This window comes from Ramularia collo-cygni, assembly GCF_900074925.1.
Source record: "Ramularia collo-cygni strain URUG2 genome assembly, contig: RCC_scaffold06, whole genome shotgun sequence".
In the NCBI taxonomy this organism is placed as follows: domain Eukaryota; kingdom Fungi; phylum Ascomycota; class Dothideomycetes; order Mycosphaerellales; family Mycosphaerellaceae; genus Ramularia; species Ramularia collo-cygni.
The window spans coordinates 841,979-868,815 of NW_019716260.1; the positions used below are offsets into that span (position 1 = coordinate 841,979).

A 26,837-nucleotide genomic window follows, 5' to 3' on the forward strand; every position below is an offset into this window, starting at 1 on the left:
AGCGCGCTGATCGTACTGAGAAACCGATATTAAGTGGGTCCACGAAGCTGTTGGTCTTGTTTGCTTTCGGTCGGACGGACGGGTGAATCTCGCTCCCGGTCCGAACCGTCAGAAAGTTGGGGGCAGGCGCGTCACTTCAGCTTTCTCTCACTCCTCCCACCAAGACCAAACACAGCATTAACCTTCTCCACGATGCCGTCCAGCAAGAAGCAGAAGCTCAATCGCGAGTCGAATGCAGCTTATATCACTTCTCAGCCGTTATTCGACGCGCTCCGCAATGCCACGAATGCCATTTCCAACCACAAAGTGCTCCTCCAGGAAGCGCGCGACACAATTCAGTCGATCCACGTGAAGCTTCCCATTAACGATGGCGATGCTGAGAAGCACGAAGCCTGCCTGAAGAACATTGTCGCTGCATGGGCGGGCGAGACGCAGACGTACCACGAGGTCTTCCGACAAATCACTCTCCTCACTGGGGCAGATATCAGCCAAGGTCGTCCAGCCGCGAAGTCTCATGAGAAGTACATGGCCATTCTCGACACCATCTCGAGAGCTCAAGAAGCTGTGGATGCGTTCCGTAGCCTGAGTGAGGAGGTTGAAGAGGAGAGTGATGAGCAAGCTGGWGAAGAGAGCGAAGAGGAGATCGTCAAGCAAGAACCGCACAGCGACTCTGCGTCTGACTCGCCTCCGTCTGCGAAGTCGTCCAAATCGGCTATCCCGCCCACAGTCCTGCCCAAGCGACCTTTCGTGAAAGACGAGTCCGCCGAGGAAGGTGCCAACAAGGTTCAGAAACTCAATGTCACTGCTACAAAGACCGCCGCCCATGCTTCGCACGAGAAGAAGCAGGCCAACTCCAACGCCAGGTCGAGGCGCAAGGCTGTCAAAAAGGCGGCTGCCGACGCCGCTGCAGCCGAGCTGGTCCAGTCCAAATCCACCCTCAACACCGCAGCTTCCACCTCAACCGCCAGTAAGATCGACGAAGCGCACGCACCTGCCGCSCCTGTCGTCGAGTATGAAGACGTCAATTCAGAAGTTGAGGCTCGAGTCAAGGCCAAAGCCGAAAAGACTGCTGCAAAGAAGGCACGCCGCGAAGAGAAGAAGCGCAAGCGGGAGAGTGTCGATTCTTTTGCCAAGCATGAGCCAGACGAGGGCGTGATCTACGATGATACGACCAACCCGGAGCCCGAGCAGCCAGTCGCCAAGCCAGAGCTGGTTGGCAAGCCCAACAAGAAGAAAGTCAAGAAGGCACATGTCTCAGTGGAGGACGTTGTCGATGGCACTCCAGCGAAGACCGACACCGCGCCGTTGAAACAGAAGGCCAAGATCATCGCTCCCGCAGTGAACCCCGCTGAAAAGGTCGTGAAGCGCAAGCCCGATGCCGCTGCTGATGAACGGGCACGTGCCAAGAAGCGTAAGACAAACCATGCTGGCAATAACTAAGGGTGGGGGATGGACCCTGTCGATGTCCTCCACGCTGGGCCACGTACAGTCTGGCTCGGCGGCAAGCAGAGGATCTTCTGGCGGATGATACAGTAGGTACTTGCTTCGGAACGCACAGCACGCTGGGCCCAAAAAGGAAAAGGAGCATGAGCAGAGCAGTGCATTTCAATGCTATTAAGGCATGACAGCTGCGCATAGCTCATTCAAACAGTAAGCCACGGTTTCTCTCATGTTCGTCGTGATCGTGCGCTGCGTTACGCTTAGATTGTTCACTCTTTCTCATGTCGTGGATCACATGCAAGCACTGTTGGATTGACCAATCCTTCTCACGTTTTCCGCGTTTAAAATATCCTCTTCCAGCCTCGACTGTTCTCGTTTATAACATTCTCCTTTACCCTCCACGGTTCTCGCTCAGATCGTGCATGACCCACGCGACTGGATCCGCGCATCTTCACCCGCGCAGGTTTCCGCTGCAGGCTGCCGAGTACCGGTTGTTGTCGCGTCATCGGCTATTCACAGCAGTCGTGCCCCACCACGTATCTAGAACGCCCCCTCCACTGTGAACGGACATCTAGTATCGAACTTTGACCGAATTCCAGCCCACGGAGTGCCGTACGCTCCACAGCATGAACCCCGAAATGGCCGAAGATCGAGCAACCCGCACCGTTATTGCTGAACTTTCAGCCGCTTACAAGGAGGGAGATATCACTGGGTATGCCTTCTGGTGCGCGCTGGATTGTGCACGATCACACCTTGACAATCCACAAGACTTGCAACTCAAGCATGCTACCGATGTGATCGCCGGACTCGTCAGAACTTTGGTAGCATTTCCGGAGAGCGGGCGGGCGCTGGAGGTGTATGCGAGGGGTGTGCTGAAGGTACTACACGAGAAGGGAAATACAAGGCGTATAAACAATGCAAGACCAGCCGCTACTAGCAGCTCCACAGCAAATTAGATTCTCGGGTTGAGTTGAGGGCTGGGAACAGGAAGTTCATGTCGATCCTGCGTCAAACACTGAGTTTGGCTGGAGACCATACCACCCGGATGAGAAGGCGGCGAAGGCTTGCATTGTCAGGGTAGACTGCCGTGAATACAGCGGCTGTGTCTGTTCTGCGTGTCGGCGAAGCGGAAAGGCGGATGCGATGGCCAAATGATCATGGATTCATCATGAGAGGACAAGTTCTTTCGCATGAGCTGAGCTATCGATATGAGGAATCATGGACAAGAGCAGGGCCCTCGAGTGCTACCTCCATTAAACCACAGGCTAGTCTGCTAGCAGCTTCAAAGCCGGCGACTCTGCAGAGAGCCAGGCCTCGAGATGGTATCAAAGTGACTGGGGTTGTTTCTTTCGACTCAGTAGTCCTCATATCGACAGCTCTGCGCATGAAACTTCACTCACTGAAATCACAGTATGACAAATATAATCGAAGCAGTTCCATACAAGTTCATTTTCATCTTCTCTGCATTTTAGTCGTGTCATTTGATCCCCTTAGCCTAGCATCCCTACATCGGCCTCTGCCCAATACAAGCAAAGCTCCAGTGATTCAAAGCCCACCAAGCCCTCACTCATTTCGGAACTTGATGCCCACCTGTCTGCTTTCCCTCTCCAGCAGCGACGTGAATATCAACAGCAGCATGATCTTCCTCGGCCTGAACTGGAGTGACGTGAATCTCGATAGCAGCAGCCTGAACGCCCGCCGCACCAGCACCAATCCCGATCTTGAACATGGCCTCCGCAGCCCATGCTCTGACCGCAGTATCGTCCGGCGCCTCAAACTCCATCACAGCAATTCTAGCACGATCCAGGTATCCCTTCTGCACATGCAATCTCCACGTCTTCCTCACCAAAGACGCATGCAGAATGTCGATGTTCTCCTTGTATGAAGCGAGTTCCGCACCTTGCTGAGCGGAATGTGTAGCCCACTGCCTGCAGAAGTCGTGTAGTCCCTCGTTCTCCAAGAGGAGTGTGGTTTGGTGGGCTCCGAGATGGTGGTTGCGCTGCCGGAGCATAGCGTTCTCCTGCTCGAGGGTGTTGATTCTGGCTTGGAGTGTCACGATCTGATCCTTGACTTGCTCGAGTTTCTTGTTCTTGGGCTGGAGCGCCGTGCTGTGCTTGTTCTCCTGATCGATGATGTTCTGGTCCTGCACCTGGAGCACGAGAGTTTCCTGCTTCATGTTCTGTCCGGCTGGGATCGTCTGCTTCAGGAGGTGCGAGGCTGCCGCGAGCTCAGCCTCGAGGAAGGCGTTACGCTGAGCGATGCCAGTGATCTGCTGAGTGAGGGCCACGATCTTGGCCTCGAGGTCGTTCTTGTCAGACTGGAGAGTAGTGTTGCTCATGTTGAGGATGCCGGCCATGTCGGCGGCAGCTGTGTTTGGGACATTTCGAGCCGCCTTCAGCTGCTCGATTTCGCGTGCCTGAGCGGCGATGAGCTGCTCTGGGGAGTCAGCCATCCTTTCTCGAAGATGCAAGGTGCAGTATGTCGATGTTTGCTGGAAGTTTCTAATGTCGAGAAAGATGACTTTGATCAACACAGATTTTGCCATATTTTGATTGGATAATCAAGCGAGCCAGTCACCACTCAGCGCTAGCCAGGTTCATGTATGTAAGTGAATGAAGTCCACCTGAAGGCCTTCCGAGAATTAAAGTCTGATCGGCAATAAGAGATGAAGGAGCGGTAGTCAATCGTTTGGAGGTTTTCTCGGCACTACGGCTTACGATCGCACATATGAAGAGGAAAGAAGGAGGGCCACAGCATCTTCATTTTCGTGCATGTTTCTGAGCACTTGTGCCTATGTATAGACTGCGCTTCTCGCATGTCAAACATCGTGCTCGACGATACTCGTTTGCAACGCCAGCGCCTTTCAGATTCGTGCCGTTATGCGATAAGCGGCAGCATTCTGCTCAATCGTTCAGCTCCACAGCAAACCAATATGGATTACCCCAAGTACAACAACCGGGCAAGGTCGCTGCTCGCCCTAGATGGTGAAGCTATGAACCTGCCGACGTTTTTGCATCAATTTCTTGAGTTTGACCCAGGCATTGGAGGACGGAGGAATGGAATGGGGACGGAAGGCGGTCAAAGGACCACCGACGATCCAGAACACCTCTTTCGCTCGCGTCATAGCAACATTAGACCGACCGGGATCAGTTGTGAAGCCTAGATCAGGTCATGTTAGCAAGTCTCAACGTTAACCGACCCTCTCTGGAACTAGACGTACCCATTCTATAGAAGTGCTGCATTGAATTGTCCAGAATTACCATCTTGGACTCCTGGCCTTGTGCCTTGTCGATCGTGAGGATACGCGGGTAGTAAGAATCTGAAAGGCGCTGCGACGTCTTCAGTTTCTCAACCATTGCGTGGTAGTGGCGAACCTGAAAGAGTGTCAGTACAAGCCCAAGCCATCTTTTGCAATTGTTGACTTACCGCATTGCCATACGCTGCGATTATCAAGACTTCGCGAAAAGTTCGCTCCCCGAAGTGCTTCTGCAAGGCAGGAAAGATCGAATCGAACACTGCTTTGATATGATCGGGAATGGCCCTGGAGAAGCCGTTCTGGTCAACTTTTCTTACGCCAAAGTCGAGATAGTGTAGGCGCGTCTGAACGTCAGTGGCGCTGGTCATGTAGTCAGTGCGCTCCTCATCTAGCTCTCCATTATACGCGGTTCCAATGATCTTGTCGAGAACATGCTTCAACCCAGGCTCGACAGCTTCCAATGTTCGGTCCAACCCTTTAGCACTGCGCTGGTCTGACCCGTAGAACTCCGTGCTCGGGAATTCCCACAAGATCGGGTGCTGGACTGTGTTAGCGTTTTGATCTCACGGATTTCAACTGATAATAACTCACCATGCGTTGCTGGACAACCAGATGTGTGTGCGGGAACTCCAGCGCAAGGAGCCTGTCCAACATGGACATGCCTGCGCGGGTGGCAAATGGATTACACTGCAGATCTTTTGTCATTGAAGTGTTGACGGGTTTGAGCTGGCTAACGAAATGTTAGTACAATATCTCTGACAGAATGTCGACCGCAGATCTCGTCAAGCTTACTTTGGATCACCCAGGAGCATCACAAAATCCGGAACCCGGGGAAGACCTTTGGAGAGAATCGCGTTCCAGACGTGAATCTCTTGCTCCTTTCCAACCTCATCAATCGACACTAAAAGGCGTGTGATCTTCGCGATGCCGTACCGCTCCTCAGCTCGCGCCCAGTGTTTGACGAGTTCGGTACATTGAGCATTTCCGTTCGTGGTCATTATAATGTCCGAGATACCAATGAGATGACCCTTGCACGTCTCGAAGGCCTTGGCATACCGCTCAATCGCGGTMTTGTTCGTTTCTTCCCAGAAGGCACTGGAACGACTCTGTTCCAGGTACCGGCGAAACTCATCCCATGCATCGAGCATCGGACCGATTTCTTCACCGGCCTCGTTTTCATACTGTAACGGATGAGAGAGCTGCGCCTTTTCCGCCTCTTCAAGCATGCAAGCTTCTACGGTGTGCGCCCAATCCTCCAAGTTGTCATTGTTCTGACCAGCCTGCCTGAATCTCAAGCCGTAGATTGTGGAGACGGTGCCATGACTGTGGCCCACTTTCTTTGCCAGGGCCTGTGTTGCAGACATGTGCCTGAACCCGACGCCCCTAGAAGCGGAGACAATGCGAATCACACGAATATTAGACCCCGAAGTTGCTGCGGCGAGCTTGGCAACGGCCTCGGCCTGTGTTGCAACATTGCTGTTCGACGTAGCGAAGCATGCAGCGCGACCGCCCATCTTGACGAAGTATGCAGCCATCGCCATCTGGACTGTAGTCTTGCCAGTTCCGGCCGTACCGGTCGCGAGTGTGACACCACCTTTGGCACATTTGAGTTGTTCAATGAGTTGACGCTGCTCTTTGTTCCAATTCATGTCTCCAATCAACCAGTTCCAGGCCTTTTCACTCTTAGAAGCCGAAGCCTCGAAACCCTTGGTGTTGTCGGTTGATTCGACCGAGTGAAAGGACTGTCCGAGTGCGATCGGATGGAATCGATGGTACTCGGGTTCCTCCAACGAAGAGACCGCACTTGCCAAACATTTGAGCAAGAAGCTGTTTGGGTGCGGAATCAGCCGAGAGACCGAATAGTAGTGCGGATCATCGCCAATAGTAGAGAACGTGCCAGTGACTTGATGATGTTCATGCGACGTGACAACAAAGTAGGCGTTGTGTTCTGGCAGGCCCGGCAGGTAGGGGTCCCGTACTGCAGTCAACTGCTGCTGTTTTTCTTCGTGCCGTACGTCCAACTGCTGTTCTTCTTCGTGCGGTATTTTCAACGTAATCCTGATTTCGAGTTCGTTTGGCAGGTTCTTACATGTGTCTTGCAGAGGACCTGGTGGCGCGTTCCCGAAATTCATAGCAATGATAGGTATACCCTTCAGACTGTACAACGCGATTCGATGATCACGAATCCTGCAGAATTCCTGAAGCAGTGTCTGGCCCTCCCACTCGATCATGGCGGCGCAGGTGAGGTGATCCACGGCGAAGTGCTTGGTGGAGCCAAAGGTGAAGGGACAGCGCAACGGTATCATCAGGTTCGGAGGACTCGAAGTCATCAGTGTGTTGGGCCCGCGGATCGTGACCAGGTCGTCAATTGGGTAATTGCTGAACTCAGATACGCCGATGGACGGAAGCAGATGGTGTCCTCCGCCCGGTAGGCGAGAGATGAGCCCCTGGAAGACGGCCTGATCAACGGGACACAACTCTTGAATTTTGAGGGAAATATGGAGCTTGCTCTCCTCGCACTTGTTGGCCAGTCTCTCCAATATGCACAAAGCACTCTTCTCATCTTGCCCGAAATTGTGCTGTACGCTGGAAACGAGAGTGAAGCCTTCAGTTGTGGCGCCAGTCGACGTAAAGCTAATGTTCGCATCATCGGTATTGACATCTGAACTGTATTTGAAGTTGCGTAGTTGCTTGCCACTCCGATCGTTAAAGGGAAACTCGAGGGCGAGCTCGAGGTACGGGGTTCGCGTATTTCTCTTGACAAAATGTGCCTCGAGGCGGATGGATGGAGCGATTGCCTGGAAACGTTAATGACATGGCCAAGATCGTGGTCGCTCGCTTTCACCTACTAGGAGATTGAAGGTGAGAAAAAGATCAACCCCATGGCTGCTCTTCTCGAAGGTTGGTGGAAGCACGACCAAGTCCTGCCCGAAGCTGGACGAGATGCGGCATCTGAGCTTGACGTCGGAAATCCCAGTAATGTTCTTGAGCAACCGGTTGTCGATGCCGGGTTTGTTGAGGCGGTACTGCGTGGCAAGTCCGGTGCTGCTAGTCACGACACTATCTATACGAAGAGCGTCTTTAACGTGCATGAAGTGTGCATAAAGCGCCTTGTCGAGCGTTGGCGGCTCTGGWGGTGCAGACATCATTTAGTCCTTCGACGTGCAATGAATAGTCTTTCGGTGTGGACGACGATGCGTGTTGGTGGCGGTGGTGTATGGCGGAACGAGAGATGGTTGATGGTTGATGGTGGTTGAGAACTGAAGCTTCCATGACGCAGATGAAGAGATAAGTRCGGCTTTTACTACCCCTCCGCTTTCGGGGACACCGTTTGCATGTGAAGCTGAAGCTGAAGCTGAAGCTGCTTATTGCGCACAAGGTGAAGCGAGATTCGTAAACCTTCTTGTCATTCCAGATACTGCCCATGTTCGGTCCGTAGTGGTAAACCTCAAACTACAGCTGCACGAGACGCTGCACCATGTTAATTCCTCGGTGCATTGTAGCTGGCCAGGTATCGTCCGAAACGGTGTGYGCATGGGCTTCACAGCCAGTATCACTCCAAGTCGTATCATTGATAGAGGCGCCCGGAAAAACAACAGGAAACAAAAAGTCGTGCTGTCCTACAGAGAAGCTGACAGCTTCCGATTTTGGCCCCGACCCTCGAAGTCGTCTCCTCAATGCCTGTGGTATCGAGGCAGTGCAGGTGCATCTGGTTATCGAAAGTAATGGGGACACACAAAGCTTACTAGAGATTTTCCAACCTACATGATAGTGCTCACTGTTCTGCCTGATCGTAGTACATGTGGTAGGCCGGTAGATGAACGTCGCTGATAGTTCCATCATGAACGGGGCGTATAGCATTGTGTTGCATGGCAGATGATGTGCCAAAACAGTGGAACTTCTGAAAACCTGAGATATCCACAATAATAGTACCAGAGCGGCATCAATTTCTTCGCGAAGGCGATTCGATAAATGGTAGTGATATGGAGATGGGAAGGATCAACGTCAAAGTGGGAAAGGTGAGGTGAGGTTGACCAACGCGTCGGACAAGCCCGAAACGCGAACCCGATGCGAACCCGACGCGTTTCACCAACGAACTTTCTCACCCACCAACTCCACCACCACAACATATCCCATACAACTCCCTACCACCGCAAAAATGTCGGAAGCAACGCCCCGCATCACAGCGCCTCATCTTGAAGCCTTCTCCCACCGCACAGTCCGAATCCTGGGCAAAGTCCAGCAGCTACGAGGCATGGAGGCGACCATCGATGCTGGTGGGGCAATTGTCATACATTTGACCATGGTATGTCGTGGTCCAACAGAAGCACCATAACAGAGAGGAACAGGTGCTGACCGATTATATAGGACTCTCACCTTCACGTTGGCAATGCATTTGAATTCATCGGCAAGGTGCAGAATGATCTAAGTGTAAAGGTCATGGCGAGTACGGATTTTGGTCCAGCGCAGAACATTGGTCAGTGGACGCATTGCTACCAGACACTGTTGGAAAAGTTACTGACTGTGAGCAACAGATTTCGGTGCGGTGGAAGCAGTCGTCGATGCCACACATCGATATCATGAGATATTCTACGAGAAGAGCACTTGAAGCAGGCTCATGATATACCAATGACTTGAAATGCTTGCGGAACGTGGTACATCAGTCCGGGAATCAGGCTGGACATACTCTACAGGCCGTGAAATCTTAGGGCCAGCAAGCACCTGAGGAAAAGGGACTCTTTCTTGTTTCCCTTCGCTAAACGGCATCCGAAACGACCATGATGCACATAGTTATGATACAGCTACTTTACAGTCTCCACACTGGGACAAATGTCGCTCTACATGGCAGTATGAGAGTATGAACGTCAATACCACTCGAGCCTCTCTTCCCCTTGCCTGAGTGTCTGCGACTCCATCTCGGCCCAGACTGTCGATACGACCTCTTCACGTTCTCTAGGAATGCCTGTCGTCTTTCTTCATCCATGAACTTCGCGCGTGAACCGCTTGCAGGATTTTTCCATCTGCAGGATTGTTCCACCTGCAGGACTGCATATCGATATTCACACCTTTCCATCACTTCAAGCCACTCCGACGACCACAGGCGCAGCCGCGGCTCCTCCACATCCCACCACTTCGCTCATATCGCCCGGCACGACCTGTCCACTGCCCTTGGCGAATCCTTCGTTCCTCACAAATCCAGCTCTCTCGTTGTAGAACTCGTCCAGAATGGGGTGGATCAACACATTCCGCTTGTGAATCGTCAGGACCGAGTTTGTCGGCACCGTCACCCAGTTGTCCCTCTCAAACGTCAACGGCTCCGACGCTACGAGCACAATATCCGCACCCTTATCTCTCCTCTCCRTCTTGTACTCTCCCTTTCCAATTCCAGCCCTGCCTCCCGTGCTTGGCGTCGTCTCCCTCCAATTTGTCCCCGAAGAAAAGAACAGACTCGCYGCCTCATCCGTCTTGCTCGACACGTATCTTGTGCAAACCACGCTCTTCCCGTCCGTAATCGCAAAGTTCAACAACGACCTCACCTCTCCTCCCTCCCTCGCACTGGCCGGCAACGACTTGATGTACCCATTGATCCTCTCAATAGTCCTCAACATAGCCCTCCTCAACACTGTATGTCCGAACCCATCTCTCTGGCGCACAGGATCATCCGCGTCGACACCCTCCTTCTCCAAACTGTCCATGAACAACGCAAAGGCCCATTCCGAATCCGTAGAGCCCTGCACACCTTCGAACCATCGATCCGCAACATCCGAGACCAACTTCCYCTTCACTCCCAACTTCCAACCCCCAATCCCACCATTGTGCATCCACATCAAAGCGCCACGGCTAAACGGATGACAGTTACTATCACTCAGACTACCCTCAGTGGAAGCCCGTACATKAGCGAAGATGAGCGGCGACACGGTCTTGGAAGCCRAACGTGCGAGGTTGGAGCAATTCCACGCAGGAATAGTCGAGGTGAAGATACATGGTTCCGGTCCGAGATCGATGTCGTCCTGTTCGTCCTGTTTCACGGCGGCGGGATGTGTCTGTCGATGAGCCGGAGTAGCGGTGTAGTAACCCACTCCAAAGCCATCTCCGTTGTGCGGTCGAGTGTGATCGATTCGTAAGCGAGAGTCGTAGGATTGCGTGAGGATCGAATGTGTGGGCGAGGTGATGAGGTGAGAGAGCAAAATGGGCGAGTGGCCGCTGTAGATAAGGAAGCGGCACATGATGGTGGGAGATACGACGGTCCTTCGTTTCTTCCCGGGTCCTTCCCCTCTTTTCTCCAATGAGCTACCACACTTCTTTTCTCCGCACGCCCTGGCCTGGCCTGGTCGGGGGCGGTATGTGTGATTTCCGAGCTAGGGTCGTTCAATGCCGGGTGATGATGAGATGGATGTGAGGAGTCCGTGAGGGGTCGTTCCACATCCCGCGCCGAAGACAAAGACGATCCCAGCCGCTTGGTGCCTACAACGTGTTCCAAGACACGTGGAGATCGATGTTCAAGGCAGGAACCGGTTGGTGGGTTCCGAAGCGGTGGGATGTTGTGTGGATGCACGATTCCAAGAATAAACACCAACGGCCGATTGTCGACGGGAGCTATATCGTTGATGATCACGTGCCCATCTCCTACCTGAAGTACATGTACTCATGGCGTGATCGCACAACGGTATGACATGCACACCGATTCCTTCTCAATTTGGAAGAAGCGACTTTGTAAGGATTATTTACCATTACATTCTCATTCTCTCAAACATCTGGAACATTTTTGGCCCTCCCTTTCGTCCACAACTATAACCCAACCCGTCTTGGTCAGACGTCATAAAAGCAAAATGCCTTCCACATTTTCGTTTTCCGCTTCAAAGAGGTATGCAGGTGTTGGAACTTTTGATGAAAACCTCCGGTCTCGTTTGAGGTTTCATGAGAGCCAAACGCCAGACTCAAAATGCAAGTTGAGGACCTGCGATTGCTTCATATCCAGGCAGACTAGACAATGATTGGCGTTGCAATTGTCGAAGAAGAAGAACTTGGTTTCCAAAAAGGCCGTTGCGTTCATAAAATCTCCTTCGATCACCCCCTACATGGAATGGCAGGATGCTTCAGCTCGGCGGTCCATGTGCGAGGCCTCGTTCTCGAGGGCTTTGGCCATGACATGCGTGACTGTCATGCGAGTCAGTAATCACCTCCCAATCTCACCAATCGGAGTGCAAACTTACTTGGCCAGATAACAGCCTTCTCCAACATCATAGCCGTAACCCGCAGGATCCTGCTTCCCACACCAAACTGCCCGAGATCCACTCCATTGTGGGTGGAAGCAGCCATCGCTGCAACGGCATTTTGATCGGACAGTCCGCCCATATCCATCGAGAGTAGATTCTCCTGCTCCCTCCTCTTCCCTTCTAGCACACCGCAAACACCCTCAATCTTCCGCAGGAGCTCCGCGTCCTCCGTCTCAAGAAGCATGATTGCAGGAACTTGGGTGTACTCCACTGCGTCTCTACCTAGAACTCCCAGATATTTCCCAACCCGCTCCTGCACAGTCGTGCACCACTCTGCGAGAACTTGCACGCAGTCGAAAAAACAAATGGCCGATTGGATTGGTAACTCGTGAGCCGTGGGGTCCGCGTAGGTCAAGTTGAACCGACAGGCCACACTCAACGAGTCCGCGGCATAGAAAGCCGCTTTCCTCAAGTGCCGTTCCCGGCGGGACTGCTCGGCTTTGTTGTCTGTGCTACCATGGTCATCAACGGGAGATAGGAGCAGCTTGCTGCCATGGCCGAGCGCTTCGGCCATTTGATCGAAATCGCGCCTCCAGAAAGCCTCTGCTGTGCGACCCATATCGACGTATAATCTGACAAAGGCGAGATCCAAAAGTGGAATGCTGTCAGCGGAGAGAGGACCAAGTCCGAACGGATTCGGACGTTCAAGCCGATGATGCTCGTTCGCTTTCCATGCTGTCTGCCAAGCATTCAACGCAGGTTCGATGTATGCAACCATCGACTCTGTCTCTTGCATCGTCCATTCCCGACGACGGGACCGAGTCTCCCAAATGTAATTGTGAAGAGCATTAATGAGAACAAGACACCCAAATGTGCTGGGCTTAATGTCATCTTCTGGGCTTGGTGTACCTGGCTGGCGTTGATGCGCACTGAGAAGAACGCTAAGGGCAGTTGCGAAGGGAATGGCGCCAGCCTCTACTGCTGCCATACCACCTAGCGCCTGCCAGCTTTCCGCTGAAGGCGCATTGTACAGCTCCTCGGCACAAGGAAGGTCGAGCAAGATTTCCGAGTTCATGATCGTAGGAGTCTGGTTGTAGGAAGTTGTGAGTAAGCTGGAAAGAATGAAGATGCCAAAAAGGCAGCGCTTTCGCTCTTCGCTCAATTTCCACTTGGTCCACTGCGCGTGCAGATCATCTTCTGACTCTCCGGACGCAGCAGCATCAGACATGTCGACATCACCGCCCTTGGCTTCCAAATCCTCTTCCGAGGCATCTGGCGACATGGGAGGTTGCGCCAGGTTAGCCGCTCTGGCTAGACTGACCAGCGCCGCAATATGATTGCTGGCGATGTCAGCGGCAAGGCGATCTCCGCAGTGGTGACCATATATGACAGTGAGTAGCATCGCTTGGACCAGCCAAAGCGGCGTTTCTCCGCTGCCTGCAACCGATCCGTTCACGGCTTTGGACATGTCWGCTTTGCGACGTTCCTCCAAGTAGAGCTGGATCATCTTCTTGGCAGCTTCGAACAGCCCCTTGGACGCGGGATGATCGTACTCGTATAGTGCGCCAATCGCCGCCATTCCCAGGATGAGGCATCTTGCTCCTCCCGTCCGGCCGCTTTGATTCGTACCAGGCGGCGATGGGTTCCCATGAGATCCAGTCGCGGTCTCGATGCCATCAAAGGACAGCGTGGGGATATGCGTGAGCGGGAGATGTGGTAAGGCGTATCGGACGAAGGCATCGATGTATCTTCGGATGTCCGCAGTGTCGGGTAGAGTGGGCCCCTGGGTTTGCGAGCTACCCCTACCGTTTGCTGGGGACAGCGGAGAGCTCACATTCGGCTGCGAATATTTTCGTGCATTGTGGACGCCAAACACGGAAGGTTGGCAAAGGCTAGAGAGTAGCGCTTGCCGTGTTGATTCGGTGATGGAGTCTGTAGATATGGAGGTCACTGAGCTCTGCCTTGCACTGCCGCTCATGGCGGATGATGCAATGCTGGGGCTGTTGGAGCTAAAGTTGGTCAAAGTGTTGCCAAACAAGTTCGCAGAGTGCCCCTGCATCGTATCTACAGGCAGCTGCACATGTGCGTTTGGCTGCTGGTGCATTCCATTCTGCTGCATCATGGCGTGGTGGAAATACGCATCCCCGGTCGGCGTAGGATCGTGTAAGCTTGACGGGGACACGGTCCCGTTGAGGCCAAGGTTGGGCAGTCCATTCCCCAGTCCTTCCAGATGGAAGGTCMCTGTGGACATGCTCCGAGGGTGCTGCTCCTGTTGCTGCCATTGGAAATTGTTCTGCATCGGCAGTACTGGTTRGCTGCTGGTCATGCTCTCCGAGTAGTCACCGGGGCTGTCACCACTGCTCATTCGCGAAGGCGACGACTCTTCAATCGCCTGTTCATTCTCTGGGCCGCCATTCATCTGCATATTCCAATTGCGCATCCATCCAAAGTCGTCGTCGATTGGGACATGCTGGTTCGTGCTAGGGTCAAATCCGAACGGAATGTTAGAGGACGTAATAGCACCCGCTTCGCCGTAGTGCAGTGCAGCGGGATTGATCGTCGTGTTGGGCGGGAATAGCTGATCGATGTCGAAACCACCAAAGCTGCCAGCGGGTGGCGCTGTTCTCAGTGAGTTTGAAATGTCCAGGTGGTTGATGTGTGTATCGATCTTGGGCAGGCCGTGTATGTTGCCATGGCTCCCGAGACCGTTGTTGGACATGCCATTGAAGTGATATCCAGAGCCCGGCATGCCTCCCATTCCAATGTTCATGTGGTGGCCCATTCCGACGGGCATACCGAGCGAACTGACCCGGCTCAAACTCAAATTCGCCTCGGAATTGTCCAGCAGGCCAAGAGAAGACATATCAATATGGCTGATTGTATTTCTTCTGGAATGGTTTACATTCATCCCAGCACCTCCGACATTCGCATTCGCCATGGAATTCTTGCGGACCTTGGCTGCGCCAGGACCAGCAGCGCTTTCTCGCCTGCCATTGCGAGGTTTTGTGGCAGGACCAGTCATGTGAAGCTTCTGCTGGTGGCGCAATAACAAGTCTCTGCGTGCAAAACATCTTGTGCATTCCGGACACTCAAACGGCTTCTCCTTGGTATGTGATCGTTCGTGCCGTTTCAGATGCTCCAGCCGAGCGAATGATCTTGTGCACGTAGTGCATATGTGTGGTCGTGGTTTGTCGGTCTTCGGCGGGGGGAATTGAGTAATGCCATTTTTGACATTCGACTGTGGCGCATGTCCTGAGAGCTCCGTGTCAGTTGCAGTGTTCCATGCCTCACGCATACTTTGCTACTAACCCTCTGTTGTCGCTGTTACATTAATGATTGAGCTTGGCGACTCGACCTCCAGCTCCTCTTTAAGACCAGTTTCTGCTTGCATGCTATGATATGTACACTGCTCTAGGATGTTGAGGCTTCTGGTTTCGCAACCGAGGGAACGTTTATGCGATGGTGACTTTTAGTGATCCGGCAATACCAGAAGCGAAGATGAAAGGACAGTGGCGAGATCGTATCGACCGCGTGCGTGAGTACAGCTTCGTGGAGAGGAATGTCGAAAGTGTGTTATACAGAACGGACTGGCATCCGCGGGCCAAAGCACTCGCGACCGACGTCCGATCAATCGTATAGCTCCGGAGGTAGCGGCGCAAAGATTAACAAGTCAAGGGTGTCTTGTGGGAAGCTTGAAGAGCAGGACTGTGAAAAGGATACAATGATACCGCCGTCTTCAATACTGTTGGCGTGCAAATGACAAGACCTCCGAGAGAGTGACCTGTGGGCGAAAGACTGGGATGCTTTGCGATGGACCCTACCAAACACAACGCTTTCGTCAGCTGGCATCCGAAGGTCAGGCTAGCAGATAGAGTTTTTAGCTCCAGCCGCGTTCTGTGACCTACTGGTACTCCCAGAGGCGAAGGCCTTTGCGGGAAAGCGTAGAACTCTAACGTGCAGCCGTTCTCGACCCTCCCGACTAGGATGGGCTAGGCTTTGGCGTGCGAGGTACSGGGACGTGACTGAACCTCAAATATTGTTGCGTGCAAGAGGTGAAATTGAAACAAGCACAGCCAATACGATGGATGGATTGGGAAAACTCTGGGGTTGTCTGGGGAAGGTTGATGATTTGCAGGGAAATACTTGACAAGAGAAATAGTCTCACGGGTCTTGTTTCCGGGCCCGAGGCTAGACGAYGCCGATTTCAAACTGGAAATTGATGAGCCACAGTCGCAAGCAATTGATGCTCGCTCTGACTGTGTCTGCCGCAAGAGAAGGGCGATTCCGGGTCAAGACCGCTGCTTCGTAGCGGCCATCTCCAGTGTCCACATAATAATCATCATCAGGGCCTGTCGATGAATTGAGATTCGAGCGAGGTTGTGCAAGCATCAGACTTGCGAGGATTGGCTCACGAGCTTCTCAAGGCTGCGGTTCGTATGCGACAAGGAAGCAGTAGCCTAGCTCGGAAAAAGTGTGGGACCGTCTGTGCGATCCCCAATGACGACCCTGGCCCCATCACACTGGGCTCTCTGTCAAGGTGTTACCAACAATCCGAACCACGATATCCCAGGCTACCCACAAGCCCACGCTGCATTCGTGCAGCAAGCGAGACGACCACACCATGCTTGCCGCGTGAAGATTTTATACATGACCGGCGGTGTCGTTTTCGATGAATTCCAGTGTTTTGTGTAGTAAGCATCATGCAGCTGAGCTCATATGCCGAGAGTTGCATTGGCCGAAGATCGRCTCAAGGATGCGCGGAGCAACTTTCACAACAGGAAAGCGCCAAAAACCCGCGATTCAACGTCGCAACTGTGGCCGCTGGAGTGGGCCAACGTGGTACCGCCGCAGTACCTACCTTGCCATCATGCTCGCCCCGGAGTTCCGGGCTAGATCATGCCGAAGGGTCTAGCATGATTAGGGCATCTCTCCCGGCGCGGCATTCCGATGATTGTTCATTGCTGTGATGAGACGATGAGCCTTGTCTAGCAACTTCTGCGGTGCTGCCAACACCACGATGAGTAGCCGGATCAAGTGTGCCTGTGACCCTTTGTCCGCGCCACCTGCCCGGCTGTTCCGCACGTCATGAATGTCAAGGCGGCCGTCAGTAGCTTTTGGCGGAGCTAGCATTGTGGAACACTTCACCCTTGTTGGTGTTCAACAAGCGCTTTGAGAGGACATTCTCGATTCTTCCAGTTCGAGGGCGTGGACACTGCTATAATCTGTTGTGCCCGCGCTCTGTCTAACGGGAGGAAGGAGGGCGCGATATCCGAAGACGCTCCAAAGCATCCCAGCGCGGCCCGCTCTCCAACAAAGCATCTTGAATCTTCGCCCAGCGTGTCGCACGAATCAGAAAGGCGTTGACGGACGGCAATGCTCCACAACCTCCTGGCCAAGCCAAAAGCCACGCTACAGGCCGAAAGGCGGGGACACGCTAGGTGCTAGCTCGTGGAGAAGAGGTCAAGTCTTGGGTTAGATCGCCGAGATTGGGAGTAGTCATTGGCGGACTGAATGCAAGGGTCTCGGGCACAGCGTCTCGCAAGAGGCGAGAGTGGTCCACCGGCACGCGACGTCGGTGAGCATGGCCGTCGGCGGAACCTCGACGGCCGGCTTCGTCGTTGGCAAGAATGTTTGGTGAAGTCCAGAGATTGACAGATGGTGTTGAAAGCGGCTTGCGCCTAGCGGCAGTCAGACGGTAGTCGTGACTGCCTTCACGTCAAGGTACACTTGCCATGTTGAAAGACATCAAACAACTCCGGCGTGCTACACGGAGATTCATCATCCCATCTCTGCCCCAAAGCGCACATGCCGGAATGGTCGCCGCGCTCGCTGCCCTCGTCTCCACAGCGGAGGCTGCCCGCTCATACAGACCTGTTACAGCGCATGGCCTCTTGCAACGACACAAATCACAACTCGCTGTTCCTTGCGTCGCTAGCAGTAGGCGAACAGGGGTGACCTCGTGCTCTCCAAGCGAGTACGCGATCTTCAGTGGTCTGAAGAAAGCTTTGATTCGCTTACTGCGGCCGCAGAGCACGCCAAATCATTTATGCACCAGTTAAGATTCGCCAGCAATCAATAAAATCGTAGTCGAGGCTAATAAAGAGTGCCGTTATGGATCGGCCAGCTAAGTGCGCTTCGGGCGGGAAAGCATTCGCGTGGCCTTTTTCTTAGTGGCGCGGTCTACGGYCAGCCATCGTCGATGGCACAGATGAAATCATGATGGACGCTAGATGGCATAGCTGTTTGATGAGTGGGAAGCTCTTCATCTTGCAGGAGGGCATGTGATGTGATGGCTGCCCATAACACTGCTTCAAGGCACAGTCGATCTCACAGTAGAGAGTCAATATTGACGTCGATGTGCCCCACCATTTGCCCCGCGAAGTACATGAATACATGCAGGCGACATGCAAATGCTACATTTCTTGTCAGTGGTTCGCAGCCAGCTCCTCTTCGTAGGGGTTGGCTCCACACTTCCAAACATCGCATTCACTGTTTCTGAGTACGCTTGCGAGTCAGTCATATCCGACCGCGTGGTGCTAAGCGCTGTCACCAAGGGGTCCGCTCCTGTATGAAGGCAGACTTTACCTTTAAAAGGTGGCTTTGCAGGGATCATCTCCCCTGCTTGCACATTGGATTTTGAGCAGCATATCTGAGAGATCAGAATCGACATCTTGATTTCATAGGGAGCGTTGGTCGCTCCGCTTGACTGACTCTACGGGTGCCCGGCGGGCCAAGGCCCACGACAGTGGAGTGGTCGGATTCGCCTTTGGATAGCTTTGTCGTTCGAGGTCGCCTCTCCGTGAGCGACAGCGAGGCGTCGCTTCTATRGACTTGGGTTGGCGAATTTGTGGGGAGCTTTCATGCGGGATAGCATGAAATGGCGAATCCCGGAAAAGGACCTCCATGTCACCACAATATCACCGCCCAGATATCGCTGCGGGATATAATCGCGCAAACGCGAGTCTCTTCCGCAGTATGACGGAAGTTTGAGCCATTCATTTCTTGCCCTTCTTCTTCTTCTTGTTACCTCCGCCGGCTCCTTGCTGTTGAGGTTTCGCATCACTTGTAGGGAGCGCTTCCTTCACTGTATCCACCACCTTTTCCAACATGGTGGCATCCTCCATATGTGTGTCGTGTGCTGTAGATGGTCAGCGAGAGGCCGTTATTGTTGCACTCAGTGGTGCGATCATGTCTTACTCTCAGCCTTCTCCGGCAACGCCGCCATTTGTCTTCCCATCCGACCCAGACTGCCAATCAACCGCCCCACCTCCGCCGCACGATCTGTCTTGAACTTCAATACCACGCCGGACTCGGGGTCATAAGTCTTCAACGTTAAAGTTGCTCGGGGCACGCGAGGCCCTGCCGGCGCWTCTTTGTCTTCGTCCGTTGTATCCCTTTTCCGCTTCTTCGTCTGTGCGTATTTCGGTGAGTCAAGGTTGGGAATATTGTATTTGGTCGTTATTCGTGTCTATTTGTTGCTGTCAGTACGATGGTCTGGAGCGGGGATCATCAGGACACTTACGCACCGTCGTGGGCCGTGCTTGCAGCAGAAGTGCCGTCTGGCGCTGCCATTCTTCGCTCGTATCCAGTGCCACCATTTTGTTGTTGTCGGTGGGACGGTGTGGTGTCGCGCGCAGTGTCGGCGGAGGTGGAGGCTGCTAATAACGATTGGATATGAGAGCCAAGATCTTGCGCTAGTGCCTTCCGAATTAGTCGACCAGGCTTTCTAGCAGTCATCAACATCAACATCAACATTTTATACGGAACGCCTCTCCACAACGGCTTCAATCCACTATTCGTTGAAGTGGTGATTCGTGCCCTCCAAAAGTCGACGCTGAGCTGAGAGGTCCAAGGCCCGGTGGATCGAGGCTGCAGCAGTCGGTGTTGTATTTTCTGCAACAACGACAACACCATTCAAAACTCATCATTCGACGAGTGATTAGACTCTTCGCAGGCCTTCTTCTTTTTGTGCTTATAGCTACCTATTCACAAGCTCCGTCGTCGACTCAACACAAGGAAAGCCCACAACCTTCAATTTTCCCGTCCCTTGGTCCACCAATCTCGAACACCGTATCAAACATGGAAGAAGACGCCCCTGAGGATGCCACCTCGATTGGGTTAGCCATTGAAAGACTCACCAACCGGGCCAAGACTCTTCTGTTGGAATTGGAGACGTTCCGCAACCATCTCCGTAGGATACGCCAGGAACAAGATGTCGAGCTGGTAAGTAGGTCAATTGGAAGTCAAGAGGCACGGGAAATTGAAAAGAGGCATCCCACGAGAAATTTGAGCATCTTATGCACGAGGGGCTCTTTGTGCATCTGAGATCTGCAGTCGTCTCGGAGATTGTTCAAATTTTGTCGCTGACCATTTCATCCTCCGCTCTTAGGCACACTTCAGAGGCGCTGTACAATCGGAAGTCGGGATGCTTGAAAGACTCTCCAAGAAGCTGGACGATGTGAATACTGGCCACGTCGCTCGTTCCTCCAATGTTCCGTTCCTCGAGAGCGTCTGGGACAACGCGAAGAAGTCCCATAAACTCAAGTCTGTGCAAAAAGTGCTGTATTTCAACTCTCCGAGCAAGTCTTTGTCGCAAGCCATGCGACATGTTCGTATTAGAAGTGGGAACGAAGCAAAGAACGCAAAAGTCACAGTGGATATAATCTCTGATGGCGGTTTGACATGGACTAAATTCTCATCCATCACAAATAATCGCTTGATTTTCGACCTGGCGAAATTAGGCTGGCAATCCGAAGAGGATTCCGAGAGCGAGGATGGCGGAAATACCGATGAAGATGATGATGACGATGATGTCCCTCTTGTCAAAATGGTCAAGGAGCTATGTCAAGCCGCACGAAGCTATCGAACCCGAACGAAAATGCCTGTGGTACATCTTCTACTACCTAGAATCAAGCTTGGAGAAACGAAGCAGATCGATAGCATTCTCGATAAGTGTAGGAGAGCTGGAGCCATCGTCTTCACCGGCAATGACATCAAACCTGCTCCCGCACTCGAAGATGCTTTGTCCGCAATGGCCCCGGATCCATTCTCCACATTCAGCGATACACTCAACATTGACTGTACCATCCTCCTGGCTTTGGTTTCGGAGTTCTCACACGCTCGAGTGGCGAAAGAGGCCTGGTTTCACAAAGGATTGCAAAGACAAGTTGAGATAGAAGGCAACGAGAATCTGCTCCCGGCTCTATTGTATCCAGCGCTAGGAGCTCGCAGGCTGGTCTGCACACGTGAGGCTGCGAAACGAATGCGGGAAATAGTGGCAACGATAGGTACTGCCTCGGAAAAGGCGCGGACGGAGATACTGTTGAGTGGCGACAGCTCAAAATCGAGAGGGGATCTCTCGCAGGAGATGCAAGAATGGAGCGCATATGCCGTTCCAGATGAATGGCAACTTCCAGTTCAGATTGTGGAAGAAGACGAAGACAACTGCATGGCAAACCTATCGCCTGCAGCCGTGGCCGTTGGAGCAAAGATGACGTTGATCAATCGATCCGTCTTCGTTCATGGCTGGGCTACTGGTAGAACTACCATCACCAGCAATCGTGCAGTCGTCAAGCAAATCGAAAATGACCTGGAAAAGTTTGAAGATCTAGACGAGTCAGTCTGGCCGAGCATATGGCTTTGCCCCACGGCAAGATCTCTAGTAGGCAAGGAAAAGGAGAAGAGATCTTCAAAGAAGGAAGATTGGGAACCTCGACCGAAGACTCTGCCGGACCCTCTTACCCGCGAACAGCAGCGGAGGAATGGCTTGGATGTGCTTTCGGCCCGGGAGGGGCGAGAGGTGGAGGATTTGAGACCCAACGGATATCCTTGCGAAGAAGTAATCGCGGCGAAGAATGCAGCTCAGCTTGGCAATTCGAGCAAGAATGGAACTGGAACGTGAGGATAAGGCCATTTCCGCAACGTCAATGTATCGTCATCGAACGCAGCAGATCTTTGAAGGGATAGCGAAACGGAGCAACAGCGAGAGCGGTTTTGATACAACGCAGTCCATTACAGCGTGGTGACGCTAGTAGCATGAGCATCGAATCGCCGACACATTCGAAGACAACCACGCTGGAGTCGCAAGCGCTTGAATTTATATCGTTCAAATCGTGCGGGTATTTCTAGCCAAATGCAACGACCTTCATTGAACCTGGATGTTTGACCAACAATGGAATGCTCCTCTTCGGAAAGCGCCGACACGGTGCGTCGCTAATGACACTACCAATGTCTTCACGCCAAGAAGATCTCCCAAATCATCCTCAAGCCTCCAATCGCTTCACTTGGATGGGCCTGACCGTGCACTGTCCATCCGGTGCGGCTTGGCTGGAACGATAACTTCCTCCGTGTCCCAGTCCTGTTCTTTTCCCTCCGTGCCTTCGTACTTGATGATCTTATCCCAGTTCCACTTCTTGCGCTTCTCAGACTCGACCGTTTCTTCAACCGGATCGTCCACAGCGATCGAGCTCTCCACATCCATTGCATCTTCTATATCCATCGGATCATCTGCAGTTGTCTCCTCTCCTTCGAAGGTGTAGAGACGCTCCCAGTGTTCCCGGACCGTAGGTTTCACCATCCAAGCTAGCTCGGAGCTCAAGAGAGTAGCGAAGAAGCCGTCGACCTTGTTTTCCGTAAAGTCTCTGATGGCAAGCAAGAGCACAGAGGCGCCATCAAAGTACATGTTCGGCTCGGGATAGGCGTTCGGCCTGTGAAGCTCCTTGAGAAACTCGTCATTCGCATGTCCAATCCGGTACACGAATTGCGCAAGCTTGATCACAATTTCCTGATGCATGATCTTCATATCTGGCGGCGTGAACAGTTTGTACTCGTGGGCGAGCTGTGCCAGATCGCCAATCAGACCGGACCATGGATACTCGCTTTCCCCCAGAAGGAGCTGGAGCTTGGCATAGAGGTCTTTGTTGTGGACCACGGCGGTGAAGCATTCCTTCAGTAGTGGCAGCACTGTCTCAGACCGGAGCCAATCCATCAGCTTGTGTTCTGTCATGTGAGAGGGATGCTGGAAGCTCTTGCAGAGCACGTCAAGGCCGAATGGCCGCGGTACCACGACTTGCTTTCTTCGAGGACCGGGTCTCATCTTCTCAAACACCTTGACTCTGGAGGGAATGCCAAGAGCTTTTCTGAGCGCCTCGACGTGCATGTCAATGGGCACCAATTCAAGCAGATCTTGTTCAGATGGCCCATAGTTCGGCGCGGCAGGCGCCTTGCGCTTCGATCTTCCGTTCGGATAATACTCCTCGCCGTCCATGGCCGACGTTGCAAGATTCTGACCTTTGAATTCCCGCAGTCTGATGTCCCATTCGGGAAGACTGCTCATCGCCAGCTCTTTTTCGGGAGGAGGTACGACCACTCCATCGATGATTGGTGCTCGTAATCGATCGTAGCGCGCCTTACGCGATTCGATCTTGAAGCGGCCGTCGGATTTGTGGCGATAGTAATGGTTGATGCATTCTGATGCTTTTCGACCGGGGAGAAGCGCGGCTATCTTTCCAAACTTGGCGGGAGTATCCTGGAATGCCAATGCGAACTTGAGGTGCTCTATTGGGGTGAAGCGAGGGTTTGCCGGGCTGAAGTTGAAAGCCTGCGTTGCGCGCGCCGGATCGATCAGGTGGTTTGTATCTGTGAGGCTGCGGCGGTCAATGTGGCGCTTGGGGTCGAGGAGCTTGCCGTCGTCATCGCGATGCCTGAATTCGCGTTTCCTGAACTCGGCGGCTGCCTTGGTCTCGGGATACGATGCGATGAGGTAGCCGTTCGCCTTCTTGTCGTTGTCGATGGGTTCTGTGCCGGCTGGACCGGAGGAGGAGGAGGGCGGTAGCTCGGGGTCGCGCGAGATCTTGATGCGACTCGGTCTACGAGATGCTGTGTAGCTATTCATGATTAGTACGAGATGCGCATCGGGTAATGTTCATGATTGTAGTGGTGCAGCTGATGGATTGGATGGATCCTTAAGTAGGTACACTGATTTGCACTCGGGCCTTGGGTGACTAAGTAGGGAACCAGAGTTGCTCTTTCCATTCACCTACGACCGTGGCGACTGCCAAGCTGGAATGCAGTGGTCGAAGCTCGAGTGCCAAATTAGGTGGCTGGCTCGACATTGTATTCACTTCATTCTCCACTTCTAGTTAGTTCCGCCTACATTGCCGATCTAACGCCCTGAATGTCAACTACACAAGATACTTTTGGCGTACCAAACTASCAATATACAGTTTTACCAGGTTCAAATCCGAGTGGATAACTGCATTATCATGGAAAGTTCGCACAAAGTATACGTCGATGATACCGTTCAACGTGGCCTTCTATTGTACYTTTCGGTACCGAAGTTGGCGACCTTATCGTTGCGCACGGGGCTCGCGCCTCGGGGATGGCAGTGCTTTCAGAGCTTGTTCGAGGCTCGAAAGGGTTTCCCAGAACGCACCTCTCACCCTGTCTAATTTGAAGCTCGCCTCGTTCCAAAGGCATGTTTTCTTCCATCATCCAACAGTGACCGCATTCCCACCTCCAAACTTTCCTTGCGGACCCTCCAAATGTGCATCCAGTACAGCACTTCTGCCGGCCTGCACAGCTTCCATTGCCTCCTTCAGCTTCACGTCCAGTTCTTGGGCAGTGGATGCAACTCCAGCCCAGCACTTGCCACCTGACGCAGCCCTAGCAATCCCAGAGTAATCAGGAGTGGGCGCAAAAGAGATGTTCAACTCCTTGTTGTCAACTTTTGATCCCTCGCCATCGGGATGGACAAGAAGCAGACTTTTCCTCGGTGCGTTCCAGCCTGGAGGTACAACATCAGCATTCTTACGATCATTATTAGACAAGGAAGAGATGACACTGACCCTGGTTGTTCAACACGATGGTCAAAACCGGTATTCCATACCTCTCAGCTATCCAATAAACGGATCCAGGAACCGAGAACAGATAGGTGCCATCGCCAACAATCTGACATACGAATCTTCCTTTGCCCTTCCCTCCTGCAATGTCGTCTGCTGCGAGTTTCAACCCCAGAGCTGCACCACCGCTCCATCCAAGGCCACCTCCGCCACAGTTGATCCACGAGCCCGGAATGGTGGGTTGAATCTGGTCGTTCACGAAGGCAGCATTCGTCACCGCTTCAACAGCCCAGATGGTATCTTTCGGCAAAGTCTTCCGTACTTGCGCTATCAGCCATGAGGTTCCGAAGCTCCCGTCGTCAGCCACTTGAGCCTGTCCTGAGATGGTCTGAAGACGCTCTTGGTAAGATTTCTGTAGAGCTGTCCAGCGGTCTTCGAAAGTCTGAGAGGAGATGGTGTCTTGCATGTTGGCCTTGATGTGGTTTGTTATCTGCGTAAGAGCCGTTTCGGAGTCTGCCTTGTATCTTGCAAGAGCGTTAATATAGTAGACTGGCATCTGCTGTTTGAGCGGATCGACATCGATGTGATAAATCTTCGCTTCCTTCTTGGGATGACAAAGTGTGTTGATCCAAGGCACATCGCAGTCAATCACGAGGATGACATCGGCGGTCTTGATACTATCCTCGACTCCATAGCGTAGACCAAGCCAACCGGGATGGTCTGCTGGGAAGTTCAGATCGCTGCCTCCTGTGTCAAGGACACGAAGACCTTTGACCGTATTTGCCAAGTCAACGAGAGCGGTGACTGAGGCGTGGTTCCTGCCACTGTATCCAGTAATGACAAGCGGTTGCTCTGCATTCACAAGAGCTTCAGCGATCAGCTTTGCCTGCTCGACCCTCAGTCCTCCTAGTTCGACCGGGTTCCAAAAGGCTTGCTCAATCTCGTATGGCTCAATTTCTTCCTCCATAGCTTCACGAGCACCGCACAGATATACGGGACCTCGTGGCTCACTCATCGCAAACGAGAGTGCCCGATTGACCAACTGCTTCACGTTCTTTCCCCGTTTGACTTCTCCCGAGTAACGACAATACTGCGAGACGATAGCCTTCTGATCAGGAACATCTTGAATCCAGTGAATATATTCCGTCCGACTGCCTCGATACTCTCCCTCGATCGTATACGGACTTAACCCCGCAAAAATCAACACTGGAGCTCGTCCACATGAAGCATTGTGTATCGCTTGTCCGAGAGCCTGGGTTCCAACATCAACATGTACAATGACACATTGAGGCTTGCCGGTCAAACGGGCATAGCCATCTGCCATTGAGGTAGCGACCATTTCATTCGGGCAGGTAATGATCTTCGGGAATTGGCCTTGCTTTTCATTCTGACCTTTGACGATTGCCTCGATGATAGAAGGATGGTCCGATCCGAGATTGACGAAGCAGTGTGTCACTCCGGCGGACCAGAGCGCCTCAAAGAAGGCGAATGAAGCTGTGTACATTGTGAATGCAATGTGGAGAAGCAAGTGAATCTGTTACGACAGCAGGTGTTTGTCGCTGTGGAAGGTACACTCTGAAGTGACACAAGGTGATTAGAGAGCCCTGTCTGCCGAGTTCACTTACCATGGTTGCGATATTTGTGAGAGCTGCTGTGGATCTCAATGATGATGGGACCCTAGCACTTCAGGCATATTTCCCCGCAGGAGTTTGTGCGGAATGGCGCCGCTCGGTAGAAGTTACCTATTCCGGGTCCGACCTCGGCAGACGTTGCCGGCATGTGACAAACGAAGGGCAAGTGAATGAAATATCTCGTAGTAACACAGGGACAACCATGAACGAAGTGAGTCCTCTTGAGATCATTTTAGGTCGGACTTGGGGGATTATTCCGACGTGGACATGACTCCAAAAGAGATCCGGGCACTGCTCATTGGCGAAGTCCCATGGTAACTGATGGAGAGTCTCGGGCAGGAGCGGTTCTGCGTAGGAATCCTGGCATTGCGTGCCATACTGTTAAGCAGGCTCGGGCTTTTACTCGTGAAGCAAGATATATACATGTACGTAGCTGCATATGTTCTATGATCAT

The 26,837-nt window shown here is 52.8% G+C and overlaps 11 protein-coding genes; 4 read left to right on the forward strand and 7 right to left on the reverse strand.

Annotated features, from left to right (window-relative positions):
* Positions 1–192: 192 nt before the first annotated feature.
* RCC_04679 (uncharacterized protein) lies at positions 193–1,440 on the forward strand (the record flags this gene model as incomplete). Its single annotated transcript, XM_023769956.1, has 1 exon — positions 193–1,440. The coding sequence occupies one exon, from the start codon at positions 193–195 to the stop codon at positions 1,438–1,440; it is 1,248 nt and encodes a 415-aa protein (XP_023625724.1).
* A 626-nt stretch (positions 1,441–2,066) lies between these two features.
* Positions 2,067–2,396, forward strand: RCC_04680 (uncharacterized protein; the record flags this gene model as incomplete). Its single annotated transcript, XM_023769957.1, has 1 exon — positions 2,067–2,396. The coding sequence occupies one exon, from the start codon at positions 2,067–2,069 to the stop codon at positions 2,394–2,396; it is 330 nt and encodes a 109-aa protein (XP_023625725.1).
* Positions 2,397–3,007: 611 nt separating this feature from the next.
* RCC_04681 (uncharacterized protein) lies at positions 3,008–3,892 on the reverse strand (the record flags this gene model as incomplete). Its single annotated transcript, XM_023769958.1, has 1 exon — positions 3,008–3,892. The coding sequence occupies one exon, from the start codon at positions 3,890–3,892 to the stop codon at positions 3,008–3,010; it is 885 nt and encodes a 294-aa protein (XP_023625726.1).
* A 525-nt stretch (positions 3,893–4,417) lies between these two features.
* Positions 4,418–7,842, reverse strand: RCC_04682 (uncharacterized protein; the record flags this gene model as incomplete). XM_023769959.1 has 6 exons in its annotated part: positions 4,418–4,599; positions 4,661–4,814; positions 4,867–5,235; positions 5,288–5,426; positions 5,489–7,494; positions 7,546–7,842. 6 exons carry the CDS (start codon positions 7,840–7,842, stop codon positions 4,418–4,420), a joined length of 3,147 nt encoding a protein of 1,048 aa, XP_023625727.1.
* Positions 7,843–8,855: 1,013 nt separating this feature from the next.
* Positions 8,856–9,305, forward strand: RCC_04683 (related to single-stranded DNA binding protein 12k chain; the record flags this gene model as incomplete). XM_023769960.1 has 3 exons in its annotated part: positions 8,856–9,002; positions 9,065–9,173; positions 9,232–9,305. 3 exons carry the CDS (start codon positions 8,856–8,858, stop codon positions 9,303–9,305), a joined length of 330 nt encoding a protein of 109 aa, XP_023625728.1.
* Positions 9,306–9,774: 469 nt separating this feature from the next.
* On the reverse strand, positions 9,775–10,923 carry RCC_04684 (related to glucosamine 6-phosphate synthetases, contain amidotransferase and phosphosugar isomerase domains; the record flags this gene model as incomplete). The annotated part of the gene is made up of 1 exon (XM_023769961.1): positions 9,775–10,923. One exon carries the CDS (start codon positions 10,921–10,923, stop codon positions 9,775–9,777), a length of 1,149 nt encoding a protein of 382 aa, XP_023625729.1.
* An 848-nt stretch (positions 10,924–11,771) lies between these two features.
* Positions 11,772–15,304, reverse strand: RCC_04685 (related to DNA-binding protein; the record flags this gene model as incomplete). XM_023769962.1 has 3 exons in its annotated part: positions 11,772–11,854; positions 11,911–15,165; positions 15,223–15,304. 3 exons carry the CDS (start codon positions 15,302–15,304, stop codon positions 11,772–11,774), a joined length of 3,420 nt encoding a protein of 1,139 aa, XP_023625730.1.
* A 3,604-nt stretch (positions 15,305–18,908) lies between these two features.
* RCC_04686 (uncharacterized protein) lies at positions 18,909–19,511 on the reverse strand (the record flags this gene model as incomplete). XM_023769963.1 has 3 exons in its annotated part: positions 18,909–19,051; positions 19,111–19,381; positions 19,440–19,511. 3 exons carry the CDS (start codon positions 19,509–19,511, stop codon positions 18,909–18,911), a joined length of 486 nt encoding a protein of 161 aa, XP_023625731.1.
* A 481-nt stretch (positions 19,512–19,992) lies between these two features.
* Positions 19,993–21,814, forward strand: RCC_04687 (uncharacterized protein; the record flags this gene model as incomplete). XM_023769964.1 has 2 exons in its annotated part: positions 19,993–20,136; positions 20,303–21,814. 2 exons carry the CDS (start codon positions 19,993–19,995, stop codon positions 21,812–21,814), a joined length of 1,656 nt encoding a protein of 551 aa, XP_023625732.1.
* Positions 21,815–22,192: 378 nt separating this feature from the next.
* Positions 22,193–23,806, reverse strand: RCC_04688 (uncharacterized protein; the record flags this gene model as incomplete). The annotated part of the gene is made up of 1 exon (XM_023769965.1): positions 22,193–23,806. One exon carries the CDS (start codon positions 23,804–23,806, stop codon positions 22,193–22,195), a length of 1,614 nt encoding a protein of 537 aa, XP_023625733.1.
* A 595-nt stretch (positions 23,807–24,401) lies between these two features.
* On the reverse strand, positions 24,402–26,256 carry RCC_04689 (related to BENZOYLFORMATE DECARBOXYLASE; the record flags this gene model as incomplete). XM_023769966.1 has 2 exons in its annotated part: positions 24,402–24,697; positions 24,759–26,256. 2 exons carry the CDS (start codon positions 26,254–26,256, stop codon positions 24,402–24,404), a joined length of 1,794 nt encoding a protein of 597 aa, XP_023625734.1.
* Positions 26,257–26,837: the final 581 nt, after the last annotated feature.